Genomic DNA, 22665 nt, shown 5'->3' on the forward strand with positions numbered 1-22665 from the left:
ATTTTTATTTCTGTTAGAAGACAGCTTGTTTTCTTTCTTGTACAGAAGCACAAGCTTCAGTTAGAGAGTTTGTGTGCATGTTTGTACAGGCTTGCCCACATGGTTTATTTTGTGGGAATGCCTGCATTTTACTGGGCAGCACCATTACCTGAAACTGTTGAATGGGTTTTACATCATCTGAAAGTCCCTGGATTTTCCCTTTTTTTAGCAGCTCACTGAATTTATTTTTTCCTTCCTTCTTGTACTGTGTCTTTCCTATGTCATTAGATGGTGACAGTATAATAGTGGACAATTTATTCTGAATCCATCTTGACAAAGAATAGAAGAAAATTTGAAAAGGCATTTTTTTTGTTGTTTTACTGGATGTAAGAGTAGGAATTTGTGTCTGCTTTCAATGGTTTTGTAATCCTCAGTAAATAATTGCATCTTTCTTTGTTATGTTCATAGCTGTGATACTCAGGAAGTTTGAATTCCATCTTTGATTCACATGTGGAGTATTTTTATTGATTAGGAAGTGATACATTCCTGATAAGTGTTCTATTTGCCATTCTTTTAAAGTTAGCAAGAGAAGGGATTAGGTGCTTGCTTTGCCAAAAGGCCTCATCTGCTTCAGGCACCACCAGGGACCAGCACCTCCCTGAGGACCACTGGGAGCCTCTGGGACCACTATCTGGGATGCCACAAGAACTGTGAAACCAGCGGAGCTACCACAAAGTCTTGCGACATAGATGAAGCATCTCAGTTGACAGTGACTGTAGGCCTGGCTGAGTGAAAGTACACCAAGAAGTGAAGCATATGTTGGGTTTCTCCAGTTCAACAGCTGTAATTTACAACTCTTTCAGATCCCCTGGTGTCAGCTAGGGATCCCTCCTCAGAAATGACATTTTGTTCTAGCTATTAACATGTAGCACTTTGGAATCTCAGGAAAATGAGTTTAACTTGTTATACCTCTGTTCTCTCATCCTCATCACTGGTCCCTCAACACCAACAATCATCTTGAATATCTTTTACTTTTTCTTCATTCTGTTTTTCTTCACTCTGAAGAACCTAAGATGAAGCCTCATTTGGCTAAAATTTAAGGCAATATCTGTAGAATAGTTGTTTCAAATGAGCTAGTCAGAAACAGAAGTTTTTCACTGCAAAACAGTAATAAACTTTGGTCCCTCTAGTCTGTTAGGGGCATTCAGACACCGGTCATCTGCTCTGGGCCCTTTTTACCTTCTGTATATTTGACCATCTGCAGTTCCTGCAGTCTTCACTGGCATGCTGAAGGTAGATGCTCAAAAGTGTTCAGAAGTATTTCTTTTTCTTTTTTCCATGCTTTTATGATCATTCTTCTGTATGTCCCACTATTAACCAGACTTTTCAATTTCTACATGTTACTGATTTCTCTTTGTGCCTCTGGTTCTCAAGATGAGCATTTGAAAGTCCAGTCTTATACACTATAAATTATGAAGTTCTCTTGACCACATGTTGAATCTGGAACCATAAATTGTAGCCTGTATTAACTGTTAATCGTTTACCTCCTGGTCAACTGCTCAGCATCGTTACCTTCTACGATAAGTGGTGTGCTGAATTTATGTGAAATTTCATCCTGGATTTTGCTTCCAGTTCTGCTGGCGCTCTAGACTGCTGTGGTAAATCTGTGGAGCAAGTGGGTTACAATTCTTCAGGTTCTGCAACACTCTTCTTACATTCTATATTCTACTCATTCAGATTCTACAAGAGAGTGTCTCTAGTTTTTCCACTAATCTTCTAGAACAGTGACTCCAGGTGTGTCCTTTGTGTGGTGATGATAAAAAAAGCCTTGACCTTTCCTATGGCATTTTCTAAAATGGTTCTGCCATTGCTCTTTTTGATAACCATTCAGATACCCTTTGCCACGTAACTTTACAGCATCAGGAAAACAATTTGGAGCTTGTAGACTCAAAATTTCCCGATGACTAGGTGCTTCTGGATCTTAGGATATTTCAGGTTGGAAGGTACCTTAGGAGGGCTCTAGTTCAGCCTCCAGCTCAAAGCAGGCTAACTCTTAGATCAGACCAGGTTGCTCCAGGCCAGGTTTTGGAAAATAACCTCTCTGGGTGCTTTGCCACTGGACTGACCTCAGTGTGAAAAAGTTTTCCTTATAACCAGTTTGAAACTCTTTTGCTTCAAGTCATGTCTTTGTTTGTCTTCTTCCCATCGTATACCAATGTACAGGATGTCAGTTATCTCCCCATAGATACTGCCAAGCTGCTGCTAGGTTCCCCAGAAACATCTCTTCTCCAGCCTGAGCAAGCCAAGCTCCTTCAGCCGCTCCTTGCCGGACCAGTGCCCATCCATCCTGGTGGCGCTCCACTGAGCTCATTCCAGTTTATCAGTCTTCCTGAATTTGGAGGCTCCACGGGTAGACCCAGTATTCTAGACGTGATCTAGAAAGCATGGAGTAGAGGGTGACAGTCACTTCTCTGGCTCATACAGCCATGGTTCATACAGTTGTCCATCTTTGTTGCTGGGCGCTGCTTTCTAAGGGCCAGCTGCTGCCCCCCAGGGCCCCTCTGCTCCAATTTGGAGCAGCTCCCCAGGCAGGTGGTTGCCAGCTGTGCTGCTTCCAGCGTGAAGATGGGGGGTAACTGGGTGCACATGCCTCTCTGAGGGGAGTCCTAGGTGAAAAACATTCACTAGACGTAAATGATTTACACACTGACATATGTACTGTGCATCTTTCATATATTGAATTAATGATAAATAACAGCTTTTCTTTGTGCTTTGATGCATTGAAAAGACCACTGAGAGTGTAAAAAAAAAATCGCTTTAAGTGCTTATGCTAAATGTATTTACACTAAATTCATTTGTCACAGTAGTCCAAGCCTGGCCCTTTTTATTTTTAACACGTCAAGCTTTCTTTTTTGTTGTTGTTGTTTTGTTTTTATTTTAGAATTAGAATTATTTTATTTTTGTGTATCAGCAGTGGGTACCTCAGTCAGCAAATAGACTCTAGTTCATTCCACTAGAATATTTTGCTATCTCATGGCTGTGCTGCTGTGTGCTAACTTTTCACTGAATGAGTATTTAATCATTAAACCTGAAATGCCTAGAGGTCTCAAGGGAACTGTACACAAATTAAATCAAGAAGTTCTTCAGCACTGCTGCTTAAACACGGGACGTTTATAAGGGAATACAATTTCCTCGGGGTTCCTTCAGCTTTCACTGTGCCCTTGATTATTCCATCTGAGATTTCTGACTAAAAGAACATTCCACAGAACATCGCAAAGGATGGGTTTGGTTGAAGAAACTAGATGTAGTTCCATCTTACCCTAGAGGTTCATTTTTATTCCTTTGGTATTTAACAGAGTTGTTGCTAAAGAGCATCGGTAGGCACTTTCTTTCCTAGGCGAAAAAGATGAAAATGTAAGCCTGAATTGTAACATCACACAAAGCAAGATGCTAGCCCTTTGCTTAATTTGCGCTGTAATTCTAAGAGTTTTTCTGAAAAATAATCACCTGGCATATGCAGTTTCCTTGGATATTGGTTGCAGTTAGTCAAAAACTGTCACGAAATGCGAGGTGTCTGGCCCAGGTTAGGGTCTTTATTGTTTTTTCTTCCAAGTTTGAAAGAATTGTAATTTACAGAGGGGGTGTGTGTGTTATTATATCTCATCTCATCAAATTAAAAAATATATATATTTATCCTCTCTTTTACTTAGTAAGAATAAGTTTCATGTGCGTATTATTTCCCTGAAAGTACAGATATGTTTAGCATATAGAATGGACAAAGAGGAAACTCAGCTGAAGGCTTGAATTTTTTGTTTAGTTTTCAGTATGGCAAGTTCATTTCTATTCTGAATCATAGAATCATAGAATCCTTAAGAGTTGGAAGGGACCTCTGAGAGCCATCTAGTCCAACTCCCCTGCAATAAACAGGGACAGCATAGCTAGGTCAGGTTGCCTGTGGCCTTATCCAGCCATGCCTTGAAAGTCTCCAGGGATGAGGCATCAACCGCCCTCTGGTACAGACCCTTTCCCTAACCCCTTTCCCTGACCCTCCCCTGACACAGCTCCATGCCGTTCCCTCGTGCCCTGTCGCTGTCACAGAGAGCAGAGCTCAGTGCTGTCCCTCTGCTCCCTGTGAGGAGCTGCAGCTGCTGTGAGGCCTCCCCTCAGCTCCTCTGCTCTGCGCTGAGCAAACCCAGGGACCTCAGCCGCCCCTCACACGTCTTCCCCTTTGTCTCTTGCATACGCGATGTCAGTTTTTCTGGGTTTACCTCTAGCTGGCTTTTCTTCAAGCACAATGTGATTTTAACTAGGCATTGAAAAAATGAAGTTATGTAGTGGTGGCTAGCAGAAAAGAGTAATGTAATTTGAAGTGTCCTCTGTTATGTTGATGGCACTTCTAGCCTTTCTGCATTGACTAACATTAGAAAATGAGAGGGAGAGAAACCGAGCACTGTGGAAATCTGCAGGATCCATAGATAGAAGAGATGAAGCTGCTCATGATGATTGCTCGTTATCTGTATGAGTTCAGGGTACATTTTTTCTCTCTTTCCGAAAAAGATAAATCAATTCTATGAGACCTTGGTGTCTTCTTTCAAGTTCTCAGTGGAAATTAGCAGCACAGTTATGGGCTGCCTCTACTACTAGACAATTCAAGTGTGGTAATTGGTGTTCTTAGGTTGACTACTGACCCAGTTCTTGGGAGAATATTTTTAGTCCGTCTTCTGGCTTGTTATTGTTGTTTGCACATTACAGATGTAGGTGAGCATGTTGTGATCACTGTGTTGGGTGCTTATGTTCTTACCTTGGTTTGTAGTGCCAGTACTACTTGATAATAACTGTTTATATTTTGATTGTGGGAAAAGTAAAGTGGAATGCATTATTTTATAGTTGTGATTCATCTTCTACACTTCTTTCAGCTATCTAAAGAAAAACCTGTCAGCAAAAAATCTTAGATTGATTTTCTGGAATTGCTGAGAAACCAGATGTTCAAAATCAAACTTTTCAAAACTTGGCAGAAGTGTTTTATAGAATGTCTTTTTTTTTTCTACCTGTCTTCCTGTTAGATCTGGCACCTGTTCATTAAGTTTGATTTATCTGAGTTCTGATATAGAGGATTATGTGAGCATGACTTACCCATTTGACCAAAACCAGTATGCTAAAATTCTAGGAGACAGCTCCTTTAGCTTATTATTGTGTTTCATCTTGCTTAACAGCCTTGCCCCAGGAGAAAGAAGGAGTATTTCTTTACAGATTATTTTGTGAGGTAGTATGTGGGCTTTTCAGTGTAAAATGGGGAAGGATTGATTCTAGCTTCGTTCCCTTAGTCCTTTCACTGTGATAAGCAAAAATAAATTTTCTATAGCAACCATTCTTTTTAAAGGATGACTCCTCCTCTTCTTTCATGTGCCTATCCTCAGCTTGTTATTCTAAATCCCGTATGGATACAAGGTTTTCTGTAAAGCCTGCTAAGACTAAACTTCACGCTCTCTCAGGTGTCCAAGACAGTTCTGCCCTGTAAGTAGCAGTACTTTTTGGCATGTGCCTCTGAGGAGCTCAGAGTAACCCATCAGGGATGAGGAGTCTGCTTCCTAAGTGTTTCAGTATCTGCGCCTTCCTCCTTTTCCTGGATGGTCATACATACTGCTATTGGCAGATCTTTTACCTGGTCTTGAACAAATCAATCCACCCTGCTGGAAGGACACTGGGACAAGCTTGTCAGAGCTCATGGCTTTGTCCGTAGTGTCCTACAGTCATTCTTTGCACAAGTCTGTGGCCCAGAGGTCACCTTCTCTTGTGTGTCCTTGTTCATGTTTTTAATATTTTGTCAAAGCCTTTTATATTTTTACATGTCCTGCCACCAGTGACTATTTTCTTTGTCTCACTTCTCAGCATTTTCTTTCCCTCTCTACATCTCTTCTTTATCTGTCAAGTTGATTCTTGTATTTGTCTTTAAAATACCAGCGTAGAAAGTGGCCATAAATACATGGTTTCATAAAATAATCACCTTATTTTGGGTTCATTCACCTTTGTAACTCTTTGTAGGTGTGTAAAACTAGCCCCTTTCTTTTCTCCTTCCTCCTGTCCAGTTAAACCAAGGTGGGGGCTTGATTTTACCTCATAACCTGTTGGCAGAGTTGAGATCTGCTGCTATTTTTTCCCTCTTGAGTTCTGTTATTCTTATATTTTTTTTGTTCTTCTCCTGTTTTTCCAAGTGCTCCTTTACTCAGCGTTAATCCTACTCAAGTAAGCTAGGGAGCCTTGGAGTTATGTCTTTCACCAGCTCCTCTGCTGTCTGTTCGTAATTACCTTATTTACTATGATTTTAGCATTTTACTTTTTTCAAACAATTCCCAGTTTTGCTTTGTTTACAGTTCTGTCTATTCATCCTGTCCTACAGCTGACTGATTCATACATCTCACTTTCAGTGTCTTCTCACTAGTCTGAAATTTTAGTATTTATTTTTCTGGCATTTTTCTACTTGCATTTTTCTCCTTTTTTCTGTTTTTTTTTTTTTTTCTTTCTTCTGTCCTATTAGTAGTTTCATATTTTACTCTGCCAGATTTGTAAATTCTGTGGTGTTTTTCTGCAGGCATCTTTCATACTTAACCCATCATTAAAAATAATTACTTTTAATAACTAAGTCCTAAAATATGCCTACTGGTTTACCAAAACTAACAAACACCTCCTTTTCAGGTATTTTACTGCATGGAGGGGAAGACATAAGTGGAGATTAATGAGTAATAAACTCAGTTTAGTGCCTGTTTCTGTGTCCTTATTAAGGTGTCCATGTATCATTTTGCCATCAAGTTTGAAAAATATGGCTAGGGTAGTTTTTCAATAAGTGGTTAGTATGCTATTAACTCACTTTAACATACATTTAAATGCATTAAAACTCATCTGAATAGTTACTTGCTGAAGTTTCCACACTTCAGTAAAAATCAACAGCAACAATTGTATCACTTTGGGCTCTAGTGTATGAAACCTGATCCGTTGTACAGAATAAGTAACAAGCCCTGTCAGAATGGACAGAGAGCTCATTTTGGGTAAAAATAAGCTGCTGTTATGGTTTACTGTGTTGTATGTCGTTCCTTAAACTGTAATACTGTGTTGCTATTTTAAAAATGTGAACATGTATCCTTTCAGAATGTAGGTTCCGGAGATGAACAGTTGCAGCTACAGTCTTTAAAATTTTTGCAGCACTTTTTATGTAAGAGATGAATTTTCTAGGGGAAAGATATGGTCCACTCTGAGTGTACTGCTGACTTTTTGATAAGAGAAAAATCTGTAGATGGCTATGATGTATTAAATCAAAGGAAAAGAGCTGGGTGCAGTTCCATTTTTTTTTTTTTTTTTGCTTTGTTATTAGTGAATATAAAGTTGAAAAGTATGCAGAGAGTTCTGTGTCTGCTCAGAACATGTCAAATATTTATACATAGTTCAGTTATGTCCCAAATAACACACTGTAGCATTGTGAACTGCTTGGACTCATATGAGAATGGGAACAGAAGGTTACACAAGTCAACATCAGAGTACGGTATGTTGTAATATGGCATGCTACTCCAGCTATTGCTGGGAAAGCTTGCAGAGAAAGTAGTATAGTCTATAGTATATACTGACAAACTTTTCTAGTGGAAGTGCATCTTAGTTTTGTAATGTTTTTATTGTTTAATATCTACCTGCAGTGTTCTGGACACTGTAATGTGTGTTTGTGCTGGTTTTCACTAACCAGACAGATGAAATCAAGCACTTCCTGAGAAGCCATGCAAAGCTGTCTCCTCATTGTAAGCCAAAAGGCTGTTTTCTTTAGCTTCATCTTGCCAAATTACACAATTATAGAAACAACTGAAATACGACTGTAACAAGGACTAGGGACTATGCAAGTCCTCATGGAGAATCTGCTAAAACCTTTCTCTGGGTTTCTGCTTACAAATAGGGAAGTATTTTCGTCCACTTGTGGTGAAGTTCGAATATGCTGTTTCAGTGGAGGAGCCTATTTAGCAATTCACAACAGGGTGGTTTAAGGGAAGAATGTACCTCTTTGCCGCAGTGATGACCAGCATTTGCTGCCTTTGATGCAGAGTGCTTTGTCCTGTAGAGTACAGGAAGATAGTGCAGTCTAACACATAACAATTTTCTGTGTTATATTCTATATTATTAAGGGACTTGCTATGTAGAGGCACTCACACATGAATAGCTCGTTTGGGATAAAATGATCTAAAAATGTTTTGTGGGGACCATCATGTTTTTTCAAATGAGCTTTAATGGTGTTCATTGCAATCTTGATAAAATCCTTGCTTTGGTGAGAGGACTGATGTAACATGAATAGACTTCACATGGACTTCTGAATGGAGAGTCCTTGGGAGGATCTGACTCACAGTTGGCATGGATCTCATTCAAGATGCTACATATTATTAGGCACTTCGTGTTATTTAGCAATGCTGGAGGAAATATCTTGAGGTGTGATTAATTTAAAATAGCGGTAGTAGCAGATGGACAACAGAAAATGGCATTGAAGAGTGGATTGCATGAGCAGTTCTTCGGAAGTGTTTGATTCCTTGCAAGCATGTCGTGCAGGCTGAGCACGGCCTTCCAGCTCTGGCAAAAGGTTTTGCCATTAGCACAGGCCCAGTATTTGGTCTGTCTTTATGACTGTCATACAGTCTTTGGAGGATCTCAGTCATGCATGAAAAGAAGAGCAGGTAACAGTCCTTCATGAGCAGTCTACTTTCAAACAGACTTTCTTGGCAGTGCTCCCACAGAGTTCCCACCTAATGAACTGAAGGTCACCTTATTTAAGAGGAGGTTCTCTTAATTAAGGAAGGTCCTCTTAATTAAGAGGAGACAAGCTGACTGGATTTTATGCAGTTTTACATTTTGAGGCGACTGTCCTGAGCACTTAGCCACTTGTGTTAAGTAATGGGCCACTCACAAGTAGTTATCTCATAAATCTGGAAGACTGGGGGGGAATTTCTTCAAATTTTTGGTTTTTTACGTGTGAAGAAATCTCAAAAATACTTGTGACTCTATCGTTACTAGAGCTTTTTTTCTGAGCATGTATACTTTTATTCCAGTTTGGATAGCATTTGTAGTGTAAGTACTTTCTATATAATGTAGCATTAGCACAGAATTACAATGTATCAGGCATATAGGTATATTAATATAGGCATCAGGTATATTAATTCACCTAACTGTGCCTAAGTAAAGTTTCAGTTTAGTGACCATCAGATATAGTATCATGGGCAACAATAGCCCCAGTGATCGTTCCAGATTAGTGTACATTTAAGGAGAATGTAGCTCCTTGAAATAGTTTCAGAGTTCTGCACAAGTGGTTGATCTGAGCCAGCTGATAATACCTTACTGTGTGCTATGTGGAACCAGTTAAGACTTCTCTCATGAATTTGTGCACTCCAGAAGAAAGCTGATCTCCTTTCACTGGGTTGTTCTTTAGTCCTTAGGTTTACTTATGATCTTCAGTCTTGTCTTCTGTGTGGTCCAGACAAAACCAGCTCTAGAAATAATTTGGGACTTGGTAGTCACGACCATCAGAGACCATGACTGGTTGTTTTATTGCTACCATTGCACAGGATTGCTGTCGTTTAAACAAAAACTTCTGGCAAAATTTTGTCTTTTTGGAGTGTAGAGTTCTCTTGCTAGTTCTTCCTGCAGTGGTGGGAACTGGTGAGATGAAAAAAAATGGATTCCAGTGGGAAATCATGTCAGATACTTTGATAGAGTTCCAGCAGTATTTGTGGAAGTAGCATCTGCCATGCATGGAAACTCTGCACCATGTTTCTGCTCCGTGTTTGGCAGATGAAGAGAAGAACATCTTGATGAACTGGGAAAAAAAAATCTCACACTGCAGATAAGTCACCTTAGCAACTTCCATATGGCTAAACCTGCAAGGTGACATTCCTGCTGGATGAGGGGATGGGACATTGCTATTGGAGTTGGGGATGTTTGTAGGGATGTAGGGCATGGTGCCCTACCTACGCAATGGCAAGAGATGGTTGTTTTCACATGCAACCTGGTGGTCACGCTGACAAAGCTGTCATCTTGATTTGGCCTGAATGGGAAGAAGAAATATTTTCATAGCCTTTTTTTTTTTTTTTTTTTTTTTGGTAAAATGCTTTATTACTAAGGGTTCCTATGCTTTGGAAAGGGTCCACACATTCATTGTTTTTTATGCCATGTTTTGACTATAATACATGTGCGTTCATTCATTTCATTATTGATAGCTTCTTATTTCCTGAAATACCAAGAGAATAAATAAAGCATGTGTAACATTTATTTTGTGATCCTACAATTACTAACTATATGTTAATTCTCATTTTAGAATTCATTCATATCTAAACTGACTTTACTTCTGGTACTGCTAGAGTTAGAAATTAGGAAAGATTGCCTCTTCTTCCTGGCAAAGCAATCCATCTAGATTTGTGTGCAATTTTCAGTGCATGTATATTCTAATAATGCACCGCTGTCTGATAATTCAGATTTATATCCTTTGTGCTGATGTATTTGGCCTTGTTTGTGTTTGTGTCCATCTTGATGATTTATATGTGAAATGTAATCTTCCACTGAAAAAACTGAATAAAAATAGTTTCACTTTGTTGAGCTTAGCAGCCAATGGAGGAATATTTACAGTATTTGTATCACTATTTTTAAAGCTGTACTTATGCCCGGGATGAAATAGGTCCCTAAGCACTGTATTAGGACTGCTTTTTGAGCAGCGGTACAATACTAAATTCAGCAGTGACATGTAGCAAAACATGACAGGGCATTTGATCATGATAAAGTCAGTGTGTACTGTGTACTCTTGGGAAAGTGGAATGAGCTGGAGAGGTAGAAAAAAGAAACACCAAACACCAGCAGTGGAGTGGCTCAGAGTAATTATGTCTGTGATGCCAGTCAGGGCTTAGTCAGAAGAGCTGGAAGCCAAATGCTGTCTCCCTGGAATATACAAAAAGAAGAGAAGGCCCTGGGGAGACCTCATTGCAGGCTTCGAGTACTTAAAGGGAGCTTATAAACTAGATGGAGAGTGACTTTTTTTTTTTTTTTTTTACAAGTGCTTGGTCTGATAGTGATAGGACAAGTTGGAATTGCTTTTAACTGGAATAGAGAAGATTTAGATTAGTTGTTATGAAGAAATTCTTTACTCTGAGGGCAGTGAGGCACTGACACAACTACCCAGAGAAGCTGTGGGTGCCCCATTCCTGGAGGTGCTCAAGGCCGGGTTGGATGGGGCCCTGGGCAGCCTGAGCTGGTGGGTAGCAGCCAGCCCGTGGCAGGGGTTGGGGATGGGTGGGCTTTAGGGTCCCTTCCAACCCAAACCATTTTATGGTTCTGTGATTCTCCGAATAAAGGTTTACTATTGCATGAGCAACTGTCACCATCAGATGATGAATTTGTTTTCTAAAGAATATGGACAAAATGTAAAGGTGCAGAAACCAGCCTAGCAGCTTGCTGTAAATAACAGGACTCATCTTAAGAGGGATAGAGTTTACCTCAGCCTATTAGTCAGAGTTGTAATTACACTTGTCTTAATCTGGACATGTAACACAGGTCAGATTAATAGCTTTGTAAAAGTTCTGGCTTCTTTCCATTGACTGTAATTGGAACCCAGATGACTTCTGCAGATGTGGATGTCTACAGAAGAGGCATCTTATTTAGTTCTGGATGTTTTACGTCATTGTGATTCTAATGGCCCAAACCCCATTTTTCATGTCATGAAATTCAGTGGACCGTAATGTCAGAAACCGTATTTCAGGAACAGGAATAAAATACATCAAGTTTTTCCATGAGATATCTAGTGATGACATTCAGAAATTAATATGTTACTAGACTACAAAGCTTTTAAGACAGGCTACTGAAATAAGAATGGAGGAGAGGAAATTCTGCATTTAAAACTGCAGACCCACAGCATGTATATGATCTGTAAGTTGTGACCCAAGTGAAAAATGCATCTGTAATCACGACAAAAAGATAAGCCAATGTAAAATAAGTACAGAACTACAACCAGAAGGGAAGTTTCTCATGACAGATGATAAGAATAAGTAATTTTTAAACTGGGGAAGGTGGGTACTAACCAGAAGAAACTACAAGCTGTTAAAGATATATATTGTGCATATTCAGTGATAAAGCAGAAATACTTAATTAAGGTACTTGCTGATAGTGGTGCAACTGACTTTCTCATGCAGAGTCAAGTGAATTTAGAGCAGAGACACCAGACAACACAGAAAATCTCAGTTACATTCTCTCTTTCTGTACTGATCCTGCTTCTGACTACATGAAAGGGATCGATAAGATAAAGGTGGCCAGGGATGAGGCTAAATTCAGCAACAAAGTAGTGATTACATAGTGATGGGTTATGATGCTTTGCATGCTATTATTGTTTCCATTTAAATAAAAACCCTTAAAGTTTATTTCAGACAACATGTAAATACTGTATTGTCATAAAAATGTTGGTAGGAACATTTTTTGTATTTAGAGGTGAAGTATTATACTTGTTCAAGATATCTCAAACTTCCTTTTGTGGGCATTTGTAGTTCCTAGTAAAGCTAGTAGAAATCTTTTTGTCATTTCCGGAGAACTTGTTTTTGAAGCTGCCAAGTTTTAGAAAGTTGATGCTTTAGGATTTGCAAAGTGCCTAATATGGTGAGGTGGCAAGGGTCAAGGCTTCCTTTGGGACTCTGCATAACACGTGCTGTAGTACAGCAAAATCATCTCAATTGGGTGGGGGAACGAGCACATTATTGGGTCTGAGACAAAGGGAATTGGTTGTTCCTCAAAGAAACTATATAAAGGGAACAAATGCAAATTGTGACAGCACAGAAGGAGGATAACATAAAAGTAAAATACATCTGTCTAAATTATAACTTTATTATTTATATCAAGCACAAGAAGGAACTATGTAGAAAATTAAAACTAATTGAAGTTATTGAGTATAAAATAATAGCAAAAATACAGAGACGAAGATCAGAGAAATCAAGGCAAAAAAAAAAAAAAAAAAAGTGATCCAGTTACCAGAACAAACATTAGGAATAACAGAAATATTTCTAGAAGTACATTACTGCTAAGAGGATATTCCAGGAAAGGGTTGTTCTACTTAACACATTACGTCAATCTTCACTAGTGGCATTAAGAGTGTATGGAAAACTCAGCCTAGAAAGGAGAAAGGACAAATTAGAGAGTATTTAATAGGTTAGGTGTCTGCAGGCTAGCTGTGTCTGAGCAGTGCTGTACTTGGAAATAGGAGAAACTGGAAAAGTCAATCTCGGCTTGTTAGCAATTAACATGGAGAAGCTGAAGAAGATAAATGAAAGATAGTGGAAAAAAAACAAAAATAGAAATCTTGATTGTTAAAAGGGAGGAGTGACTTTCCTGCCTAGAGGAAGAGAGCTGTCAGAGGTCTGTGGGTCATTCTTGCTCTTAGAGAAATTACAGACAAATAAACAGTTTGGAAGTACCTGGAGAAAAGGGGAAAACCAGCGATGGGCATGGATTTGTTGGAACTATCTAATGTCCTTGTAACAAGAAAACAGAACTTTTGGATAAGAGAAAAGGAACATATTCCTACATTTTCAGTTTAAGAAACTTAAATATTGTCTTGCAAGACCCTTCTATAAACAAAGTAGGGAACAACGTGCTGTGTGTTAATATAAATTGCATGGGATGGCCACAAAACTGGGTGGAGAAGGTGACTACCAAGCAGCGACTGCTGTTTCGTGGCCAGATGTCTGTATTCCATTGGAGTTTATTTTTGATACTGTTCTTTTTTTTTCAGAGGTACTCTAGATTATGTATGAATGTGTTTATTAGATTTACTGTTGTCACAAAGTTGAGAATGGACTGGAATAATGCTGGAGATCAGAATTCTGAATGATCTTAGCACATTGCAGAAATGGTTTGGGGAAGAAGGTGATACTTAATAGGTGCATGGTACTACTCTTGGGCAGAATGGCCGTACACAGAACAGCTGGTGAAGCAGTGATTTTTGAAAATCATATGCAAGTCATGAAAATTACATGAGTAGACGTAATCAAGTTGCTATGAAAAAGATGTGGGTGGATGAAAATACATATAGCCTGCAAAATGTCAGTGCAGTATTTTATCTGCTGTGCTGAGCAGCAGCTAAGCACCACGCAGCCGCTCACTCCTCTCCCCAGGTGAGATGGGCGAGAATCAGGAAGGCAAAATGGTGAGAACTCCTGGGCTGAGATAAAGACAGTTCAGTAGGTAAAGCAAAAGCTGCACACATAAGCAAATCAGAATAAGGAATTACTTTGCTGCTTCCCATCAGCAGGCAGACGTTCAGCCACTTCCAGGAGAGCAGAGCTCATCCCGTGTGATGGCTTTTAAGGAAGACATACACCATCACTCCAGGCACCTCCATTCCTCCTTCGTCACCCCAGCTTTTATTGCTGAGCATGGCACCATAAGGCATGGGACATTCCTTTGGCTGGTTTGGGCCAGCTGTCCTCGTGCTGTCCCCTCCCAGCCCCCTGTGCACCCCAGCTCCTCACTGGCAGGGCAGCATGAGAAGCTGAAATGTCCTTGGGCAGCACTGCTCAGAAACAACTAAAACATCGGTGTGTTATCACCACTATTTTCATCCCAAGTCTAAAACACAGCAGCATACAAACTTCTGCAAAGAAAATTAACTCTGTCCTAGCACAAACCATGACAACTCAGTACTGTCTTCGGCTCAAATATTGTGTCTGGTTTTGATCATTGCACTTCAGTAAAGCAGGGTGAATTGGAAGGAGCTGAGAGGACAGCAATGAGGATAATTAGAGCTGGAAAATATGACTTGTAAGAAAAAACTTCAAAAATCAAAGTATTTACCATAAAAAGTAAGAGATAAAAATTTTCAACTGTATAAAAAAAAAGCTTGTATTTATGCAGGCAAAGGGAAAGATCTGATCTCTGCGTCCAGCATGGATTGCTTAGATTTATAACAGAAGGGACTAGATTAGACAGGAGAGAAAAATTTCTGGTAGTAAGGTCAGATCACTTACGAGTGGTTACTTGGGAAGCTGTGAAGTATCTTGGAGATCTTTCAAAACACAAAAAACACGACCAAAATTGATGTAAATGTACCCTTTTCCACCAGCAGTTTGGAGATGACCTGCTGTGGGCTCTCATCAGCAATATCTTCTGCAGCTCTCTGTGGAGTGTCACATTGCTACGTATGGCATGCAATGCATCTGTGAATGTAATTCTTGTGAAACAATATTTTGCTTTCAATTAAGACTATACTTTTTTATTCCAGTGTGTGCGGAAGCTTACAATCCTGATGAAGAAGAGGATGATGCAGAAACAAGGGTAGTTAATGCTTCAATATTTTTTTTACCAGTTCTCAGGCATTAAATTTAGGAAGAAAATAGGACTGATTATATATATTATGTAACTAGCATTACCATTCCTTTCCAGAACCATCCTTGTTGTAATGTTCTTTAATAATTTGTGAGGTTTTCATGTTAGAGGAGCACTTAAAAATTCTCTGTAATAGTCACCCATGTAGAACACAGTTAAATATCATTCTAAATTACTGTACCCATGATCCATGGTCTGTAATGGAAACATTTGTGCGCAGTTACATTTGCTCAGAGAATTTCTGCTCTTAAAAGTACTTACTTAGCCTCCTTATAATCTTGCAGTATTTTAATCACCACTCTAGTATTTAGGTAAGGCATAAAAAAGAATTGTAAAATCACATAAGATTTTCATATGTAGAAAGCAATAACTAATGAAATAGATTTCTTTCTTTTACTTGGGTCACCTTTAAAGGCATTTACTCAGTTTTTAATATGAAATGGTGTAAGTGTGACTTTTAAAGACTGGCTTATATTTTTGTATTGAACCTAATTTCTGTCTAAGTAAAGTGTCGAAAAAGGTTATCTTAAAAATATAAGTTAGACCAATGGTTAGATTGATAGTTGTATTAACCAGACATTGGTAATTTAGTAGATTTCTGGCTGGTTCAAATGATGTGAAGTCTGCTGTTTACTAGTTAAACTACTTGTATAAACTTAGCACAGAGACTATTTGGCGAAATATCCTTTAGGAAGTAGTCATGGCAAATAGATAAATGTAAATGTATCGGTGGTGTTTCTTTACAGAATATGTGTGGTTAGTGGTGGAGCAGTAGAGTAATGTTTACACAAAAACTGCTAAATGAACGTGTCCAGAATGGCTTGTGAAAACAAACTGGATTCTACAAACGTTTAAGATCTCGTCTGCTTAAATACTGACAGGCATCATTTGCTCATGCTGTGGTGATATAGCGTTATCGCTGGGTATTTATTCAAATCCTGAAGGTTTTGAAGGGAAAATGTTATAAAGCATGAACAAATACTGCATAAAATACTTAGGTGAATTAACTCAGCCCTTCAACTAGTTGCTGCTGTATGATAATCACTTTAAAGGTTTTTCTATTATATCTCTCAGATTATTCACCCTAAAACAGATGATCAAAGAAACAGGCTGCAGGAAGCTTGCAAGGACATTCTTCTTTTTAAGAACCTAGATCCGGTAAGAGCGTCTTTACAATAAACATGATTTAGCAGTGTAGATGAGAATTAATTATTCTAAAATTTTGAATAGAAGCTTGCAGATTGGACTTTTATAAGCTCTTATGTATGCTTTCTTGACCATACCATAAACTCCAGAAGAGCCATTTTTATAACTGTTGTCACTTATAAAATGTGTTTCTTGGAGTACATTAACATGAGTGTATGTATTAATGTGATTGCACTGTATTTTATTTTCTTATTTTAAATCTTTTTTTTTACATTCATTTATGTAAAGTCATCTGTTATTTGGAACCTTTGAATTGTTTCTGCTAGTTACTTTTTATTTCCAAAAGTGTGCTGAGTGCCTCATGAAAACCTAAACTTGCCCCCAAAGCCTACATTTTAGCTATAGCTGTAACTGACCAAGCAACTTGAGAAGTAGGAAGAGAGGGAAAGGCAATAGCAAGAAGTTTACATTATTATTCTACTTAATATAGATAATGTAAAACACTACAGATATTCTTCTGTGCAGATAATTTCCTTCTACTGTCCATAAAACCAATTTTTGGCTCTTAAGAAAACTTAAATGCAGTGAATGATCGATCTGGATCAGATAGAGGCAACAATCCTACAAAACTGCACAGGGTTGTTTAAGGGAAAGGTGTGTGTATCAATCAAAAAGTGCATGCAGAGGTTGGAGTGACTCACGGCACAGCAAATGCTTTCATGGGAGAGTTGATTCAGTGCTATCAGGAGAGGGGAGGAGTAATTATATAGTTTTAAGCACGAGAACAAAAAGTTTTAAATTTAATTTGAGAGAGAGAGAGAGCTAATGGAAAGACCAGCCTGCAGCCCTGTTGGAAAGTCAAGTGCTATTACAGAGAATGCAGTTTGATTCATACTGTGAGTTTCCAGCTTCTGCTTTTGCCAGCGCAAAAACAGTACTCTGACCCAGGGTACCCCTTCCCACAGAGGCCCTGGGGAGCAGCAAGCCACAGACCCTTCCAGGGCTTTGCAAAACCTTGGAGGCAGAGCTGTAGGAGGGCACAAAGAGTCTCAACATAGGGAATCATATGTATGCATTCTTGGGATGCTGGGGAACTTGACACAGGGTCTCCTTCGATTGTCCCCCTCTACTTGGCTCTTGTGAGGCCCCATCTGGAGTACTGCATCCAGGCCTGGGGCCCCCAGTTCAAGAAAGACATGGAGCTCTTGGAATGAGTTCGGAGGAGGGCGACCAAGACGATTAGAGGGCTGGAGCACCTCTCCTGTGAAGAAGGATTGAGGGAACTGGGCTTGTTTAGCTTGGAGAAGTCTCTGGGGAGACCTCATTGTGGCCTTCCAATACTTGAAGGAGATTTAGGTTAGATGTTAGGAGGAAGTTTTTCACTCAGAGGGTGGTGATGCACTGGAACAGGTTGCCCAGGGAGGTTGTGGATGCCCTGTCCCTGGAGGAGTTCAAGACCAGGCTGGACGTGGCTCTGGGCAGCCTGATCTAGTGGTTGGCGACCCTGCACTCAGCAGGGGTTTGAGACTAGATGATCTTTGAGGTCCTTTTCAACCCAGGCCATTCTATGATTCTGTGATTCTCCTAGCTCCCTCGTCCTGTACGTTTAATGCAAACTAGTTGTTCCACTATACTGGTTTGTGCTGAAGGCATCCAAACATTTGGCCCTTCCACTACTTAATTACTTTTTTGTGTGACTTCAGGGATGCACAGAGGTTTGGTGGTATCTGCACTGGATGTGGAATTGCTTTATTTACATGTTCCTTGTTACTGCTGCGTCCTATTGTAATGCTGTGTACACACAGCAGTGAACTGTTCCAGCTTGGGCACCTTTTATGATTTTGCTAAGAGTTCTAAGGGATCACCACCCCTGTTGGTGGCTGCATTGCTGTGATGTATTTTCTTTTTGCTTCTGAATCAGTTACTTGTGACTGTTAGCGTTTCCCACTGTCACTTCCACCTATTTGGCATAATGCTTCCCTTGTGGGGCTCTGCCTTCAAGTCTGTTCCTGGGATCACCCAAGTCTTTTCTTGTTCACCCGCCTTTGCTCAGGATTATGTCCTGTGGATTACGAACACTTTCTTGTAGATTAAATCCTTCACAGTGTTCCAAAAGCCAAAGAAGATATTCTTTGTAAAGATGTTTTTTTATTAAAACTTTACTCATAAAGGGCATTGGAAAATCACTGACCTCTGAAGATAGCAAGGGTAGTAAAACACAGCCTTCCTCAGTCTGGCTTGCTGCTTCTGGAGAGCACAGCTCTGTAGTCCCATGGAACTTCCCCCACTCCTGCTTGTTCTGCTCCTAGACAGTGACTTAAGAGCTCTGTGACAGTAGCTGCAACAGTTTATATTTTCTTATCCCAGATTTCTTCCTCACCTCTGCCTTTCCACCCAACAACACAAGTACGTGTGATGCCAGCTGATGAAATTTGCTCTCTGGCATATTAGCAAAGAAACCCCTCATTCAACTTGGAGAGAAATAATCTTTTCAGCTGCTATAGCTAAAGTCTCTGGAACAAAAGTCAAGCTGTGTACAATGGTGTGTTGCCCACTCCCACTGTTTCTTCCTTGCATTGAACTTCAGCTTCTTCCTGCTATAGTTCTGTGTATGAAAAACGTTGTTGCAGAGATCAGAGAGTAGAATGGAAAAGAGAATGTAAAGTGCTTAATGGCTCTTCCCTGATGGCCCTTTAGCAAGGTGTCAAACACATTCTTAGATAGGATACCACTCTGAAATGCAGTGTAGCAGCATGTCCTAAGGCACGATCAGAATGGCATTCAGTGATGATGCTAAATGCAGTTCACATTTTGCTAAGTTTATCCTACCATAACACACTGTATTTTAATGTGAATGAAAGGATAAGATAAGGGTATCGTAAAAGCAAAAGGAGAAGTTGCAGTAGTTAGGAGGTGACTTACAGTGCTGCTGAGCATTTTAATTAAAGAGCACATTTGAAAAGACAAGAGGCTTCACATAAGAGTAAAAAACAGCCACTTGAATGTGAGACAAAATGACAGAGAGGAGAAAAAGATAACCTTCAGACTCTGAGACAATTTAGGACCTTCCAAACACATACCACTGCCTTGAGCCTGCATTTACCTGATAGCAGTGTTTAGATAGGTAAACTTATGCAGAAGTATTTATAAATATCAATATTTCACATAAAGACTCCAATTGAAAAAGCAGCATACTATAAAGGAACATTAGGCTCCGGTACAGTTCACTAAGTAGCACGCTCTGCTTTAAAATCCAACTCTTGTAAAATTCCCTGTGAAGTTCTTTGAATTATCTCGGATCTTTCTTTAACTTTGTGGATTGCTAAGGATGTGACCAATAAGTTACTGTCAGTTCAGCAATGCACTCCTGAGTTAATTCCCTTGAATAAAAAACACTTTTTAAACATTTTAAAAATGTTAAAGTACTAACATTTTTTTCCACCTTTCTTGGAGTTTGCTCACTTCCCATCACCTCCCACACACTAAGGTGTGTGCCCAAGGCATATTCTCACACCCTCTCCTTCATACTACGGATACTGGAGGTTACTGGCAGTGGAATCAGAAGCTGCATGCCTCTTCCTATCAAGGTCCTCTTTTCTTCCTCTTTGATTCGTGCCCTCTTTCCCTTCCTTTTCATTTTGTCTAAGCCAACAAGGAGAAAACAAGATGACCAGATGCCTTGAGCCATTACTGAGGATGAACCTCAAGTCACTGTTACTGAGTTTTGTTTCTGTGCATGCAACCCAGCAGTTGTTCTATCACTGGGAGGAATAGCAGCAGCAGCAGGAGCAGCTCATCTAGATGACAGACTTCCAGCAGTTACTCTTTTGGTTTTGTCTTTTAAGAGGAAATTTTGCTGAGGCAGATGAATAGCAGGTGATGAGGTTTGTTTGCTATGATTTATATAAATCTGCTAGATTTGGCCCATGGGCTAGCAGTTAAAAAAAAAAAAGCACACAAAAAAACAAGTGATGAACCAACTTATTATCAGAATAAGCAGGTGGCTGAAGGGACTGGTGCCATCAAAGTTATGCTGCACCCTAGCACTTAAAGTTCAAATCCTTTATTTAGCAAAAATCCATAAGCAGTTTTAGATCTGCTCTGTTTCAGGGAAACTTTATTTTGTAGATCATTGCCCTGCTAATGTCTGTAGAGAATATTTCAAATAAGATTTGACCTTTTTCTAAAAGGTAATAAATTATACATACTCTCCACAAATGTACAAGAGCAATGTCTGGGCATATTGCCACTCATTCACCTGGGGAATTATTATAACAGAGTACAAATATTGATTAATCAATTATAATTGATTAATTCAAGGGAGGATGAAAGAAAGCATAAGGCAACCATGTTTTATGAATAGTGGACAATTCTGCTTAAGGCCAAAGCCTTAATTGAAGTGTGCTACCAACAGAAGGTTCTCATAATGCTTTTACATTCTTAATTTTTTTTTTGTTGTGAAAAATTGAGACTACAGATGGTAGAGCAGTCAATGCAAATACATACATGAATATATGAATGAGGGAGCCCAGAATGCATGAACATGTTAATATTCTGCTTTCCTAGACTGCACAAAACTCTTCACTAATGGACTCCCAAACACAGAATTACCCTTAGTTCTCCTTTTTTCTCTGAGACAAAATTAGCATTCACACCATATCTGGTCAACTCTCCACCTGGCCTATGTTAGTGAATGTTTTACAACAGAACTACCCAGTGTAAGGTGCCTTCATCTTAAAAACTTAGAAAGTGCTTGCAATCCAGTATTATTTCTGGTCTTTTTTAGTGAACTGCTGAAGAGAGTAAGCCAACTTGTTCAGAGAGGCAAGTTACAAAATAGAGAAAGTGAGCCTGACTTGATGGGCATATGTGTGATATGTCAGAGGAAGAACATTAACAACATTTAACTTTGCAGAAGAATTTTAGGGCAAGTTCTTAAGGAAAAAACTGATTAATACTCAAAAATATTGATCATACATCTAAATATAAATTAGATTATTTGATAGTAAAGAAATAAGGGCTTTTTGATGAATTTAAAAGTGGATATCACACAAAGGAGCTAAATATTTTGAGCTGGATCGATAGTGCTGCAAACATTAATATCAGAGTTCCAGGGAAGTATATGTGCATTTGTTCTGAACAAACAAACACTGAGTGTTGGAGACATGAATCCTGCAATTTACACTTCATCTCCAAGATCCTGACTTATTGATTAGTAATTTTTTTCTTCCCATAGTTTCCCTACCTATACTCGGCTGAATTTTTCTCTCTTTTTTTCCCCTCACTATTCTAGTACTGTGTCTGCTCCGTTGCCTTCTCAGTACTTTGCTGAACATTAACTGATTCATACTGGGGGGTGGGGCCCTAAATGGCAATGCTAATGCCATTGCAACCAACTGGGAATGAGTCAGGCCAACCAGAAAAGCGACAAATACTCCCTAGCTGCTTCCCATGACATGAGCCAGAAGACCAGCCTCCTCAAGGGTGTGTATAGCTATGAGGGATCCTCTTGCATTTCCCCAGGGAAACCTGCATCCTCTGCTCCCTTCTCTGCTCTGAAGTGCCTCTACCAATGCTGTGTGCATGGGGAATAAAGGCAAAGAATTAGACATCTGTGTGTGGTCTCAGGGCCATGATCTCATTGCAGTCATAGAGACATGGTGGGACAGCTTGCATTACTAGAATGCTGTCATGGATGGGTATGTACTTTTTATGGAAGACAGACCAGTGAGATGAGTTGGTGGAGTTGTTCCTTATGTGAAAGCACAACTGGACTGTACTGAGGCCTGCTTAGGGATGAATTGTGAATGAGTTAAGAGCTTATGGGTGAGCATTAAGGGGAAGGTAAATGTGGCTGACACAGCTGTGGGTGTTTATAACAGTCCACCTAAACAGGAGGAGGAAGTTGGTTAGGCTTTCTACAGACAGCTGAAAGTAGCCTTATGGACACAAGTGCTCGTTCTCATGGAGGACTTAAACTTGTAAATGATTTTATTATGCACATTAGGATATGAAATGATAATCACAGAATCACAGAATTGTAGGGGTTGGAAGGGACCTCCAGAGGTCATCGAGTCCAACCCCCCTGCAAAGCAGGCTCCCTGCAGCAGGCTGCACAGGTAGGCATCCAGGCGGGTCTTGAATGTCTCCAGAGAAGGAGAATCCACA

The 22665-nt window shown here is 39.6% G+C and overlaps 1 protein-coding gene across 1 annotated transcript in view; it reads left to right on the forward strand.

Annotated features, from left to right (window-relative positions):
• Positions 1-22665, forward strand: part of PRKAR2B (protein kinase cAMP-dependent type II regulatory subunit beta) — a 94496-nt gene that overhangs the window by 47322 nt on the left and 24509 nt on the right. Inside the window, exons 3-4 of the mRNA XM_021384585.1 lie at positions 15248-15300; positions 16426-16509. Coding sequence (XP_021240260.1) covers positions 15248-15300; positions 16426-16509 — 137 coding nt within the window. The remainder of the gene's footprint in view (positions 1-15247; positions 15301-16425; positions 16510-22665) is intronic.

Source organism: Numida meleagris, chromosome 1, assembly GCF_002078875.1.
Source record: "Numida meleagris isolate 19003 breed g44 Domestic line chromosome 1, NumMel1.0, whole genome shotgun sequence".
Classification (NCBI taxonomy): Eukaryota; Metazoa; Chordata; class Aves; order Galliformes; family Numididae; genus Numida; species Numida meleagris.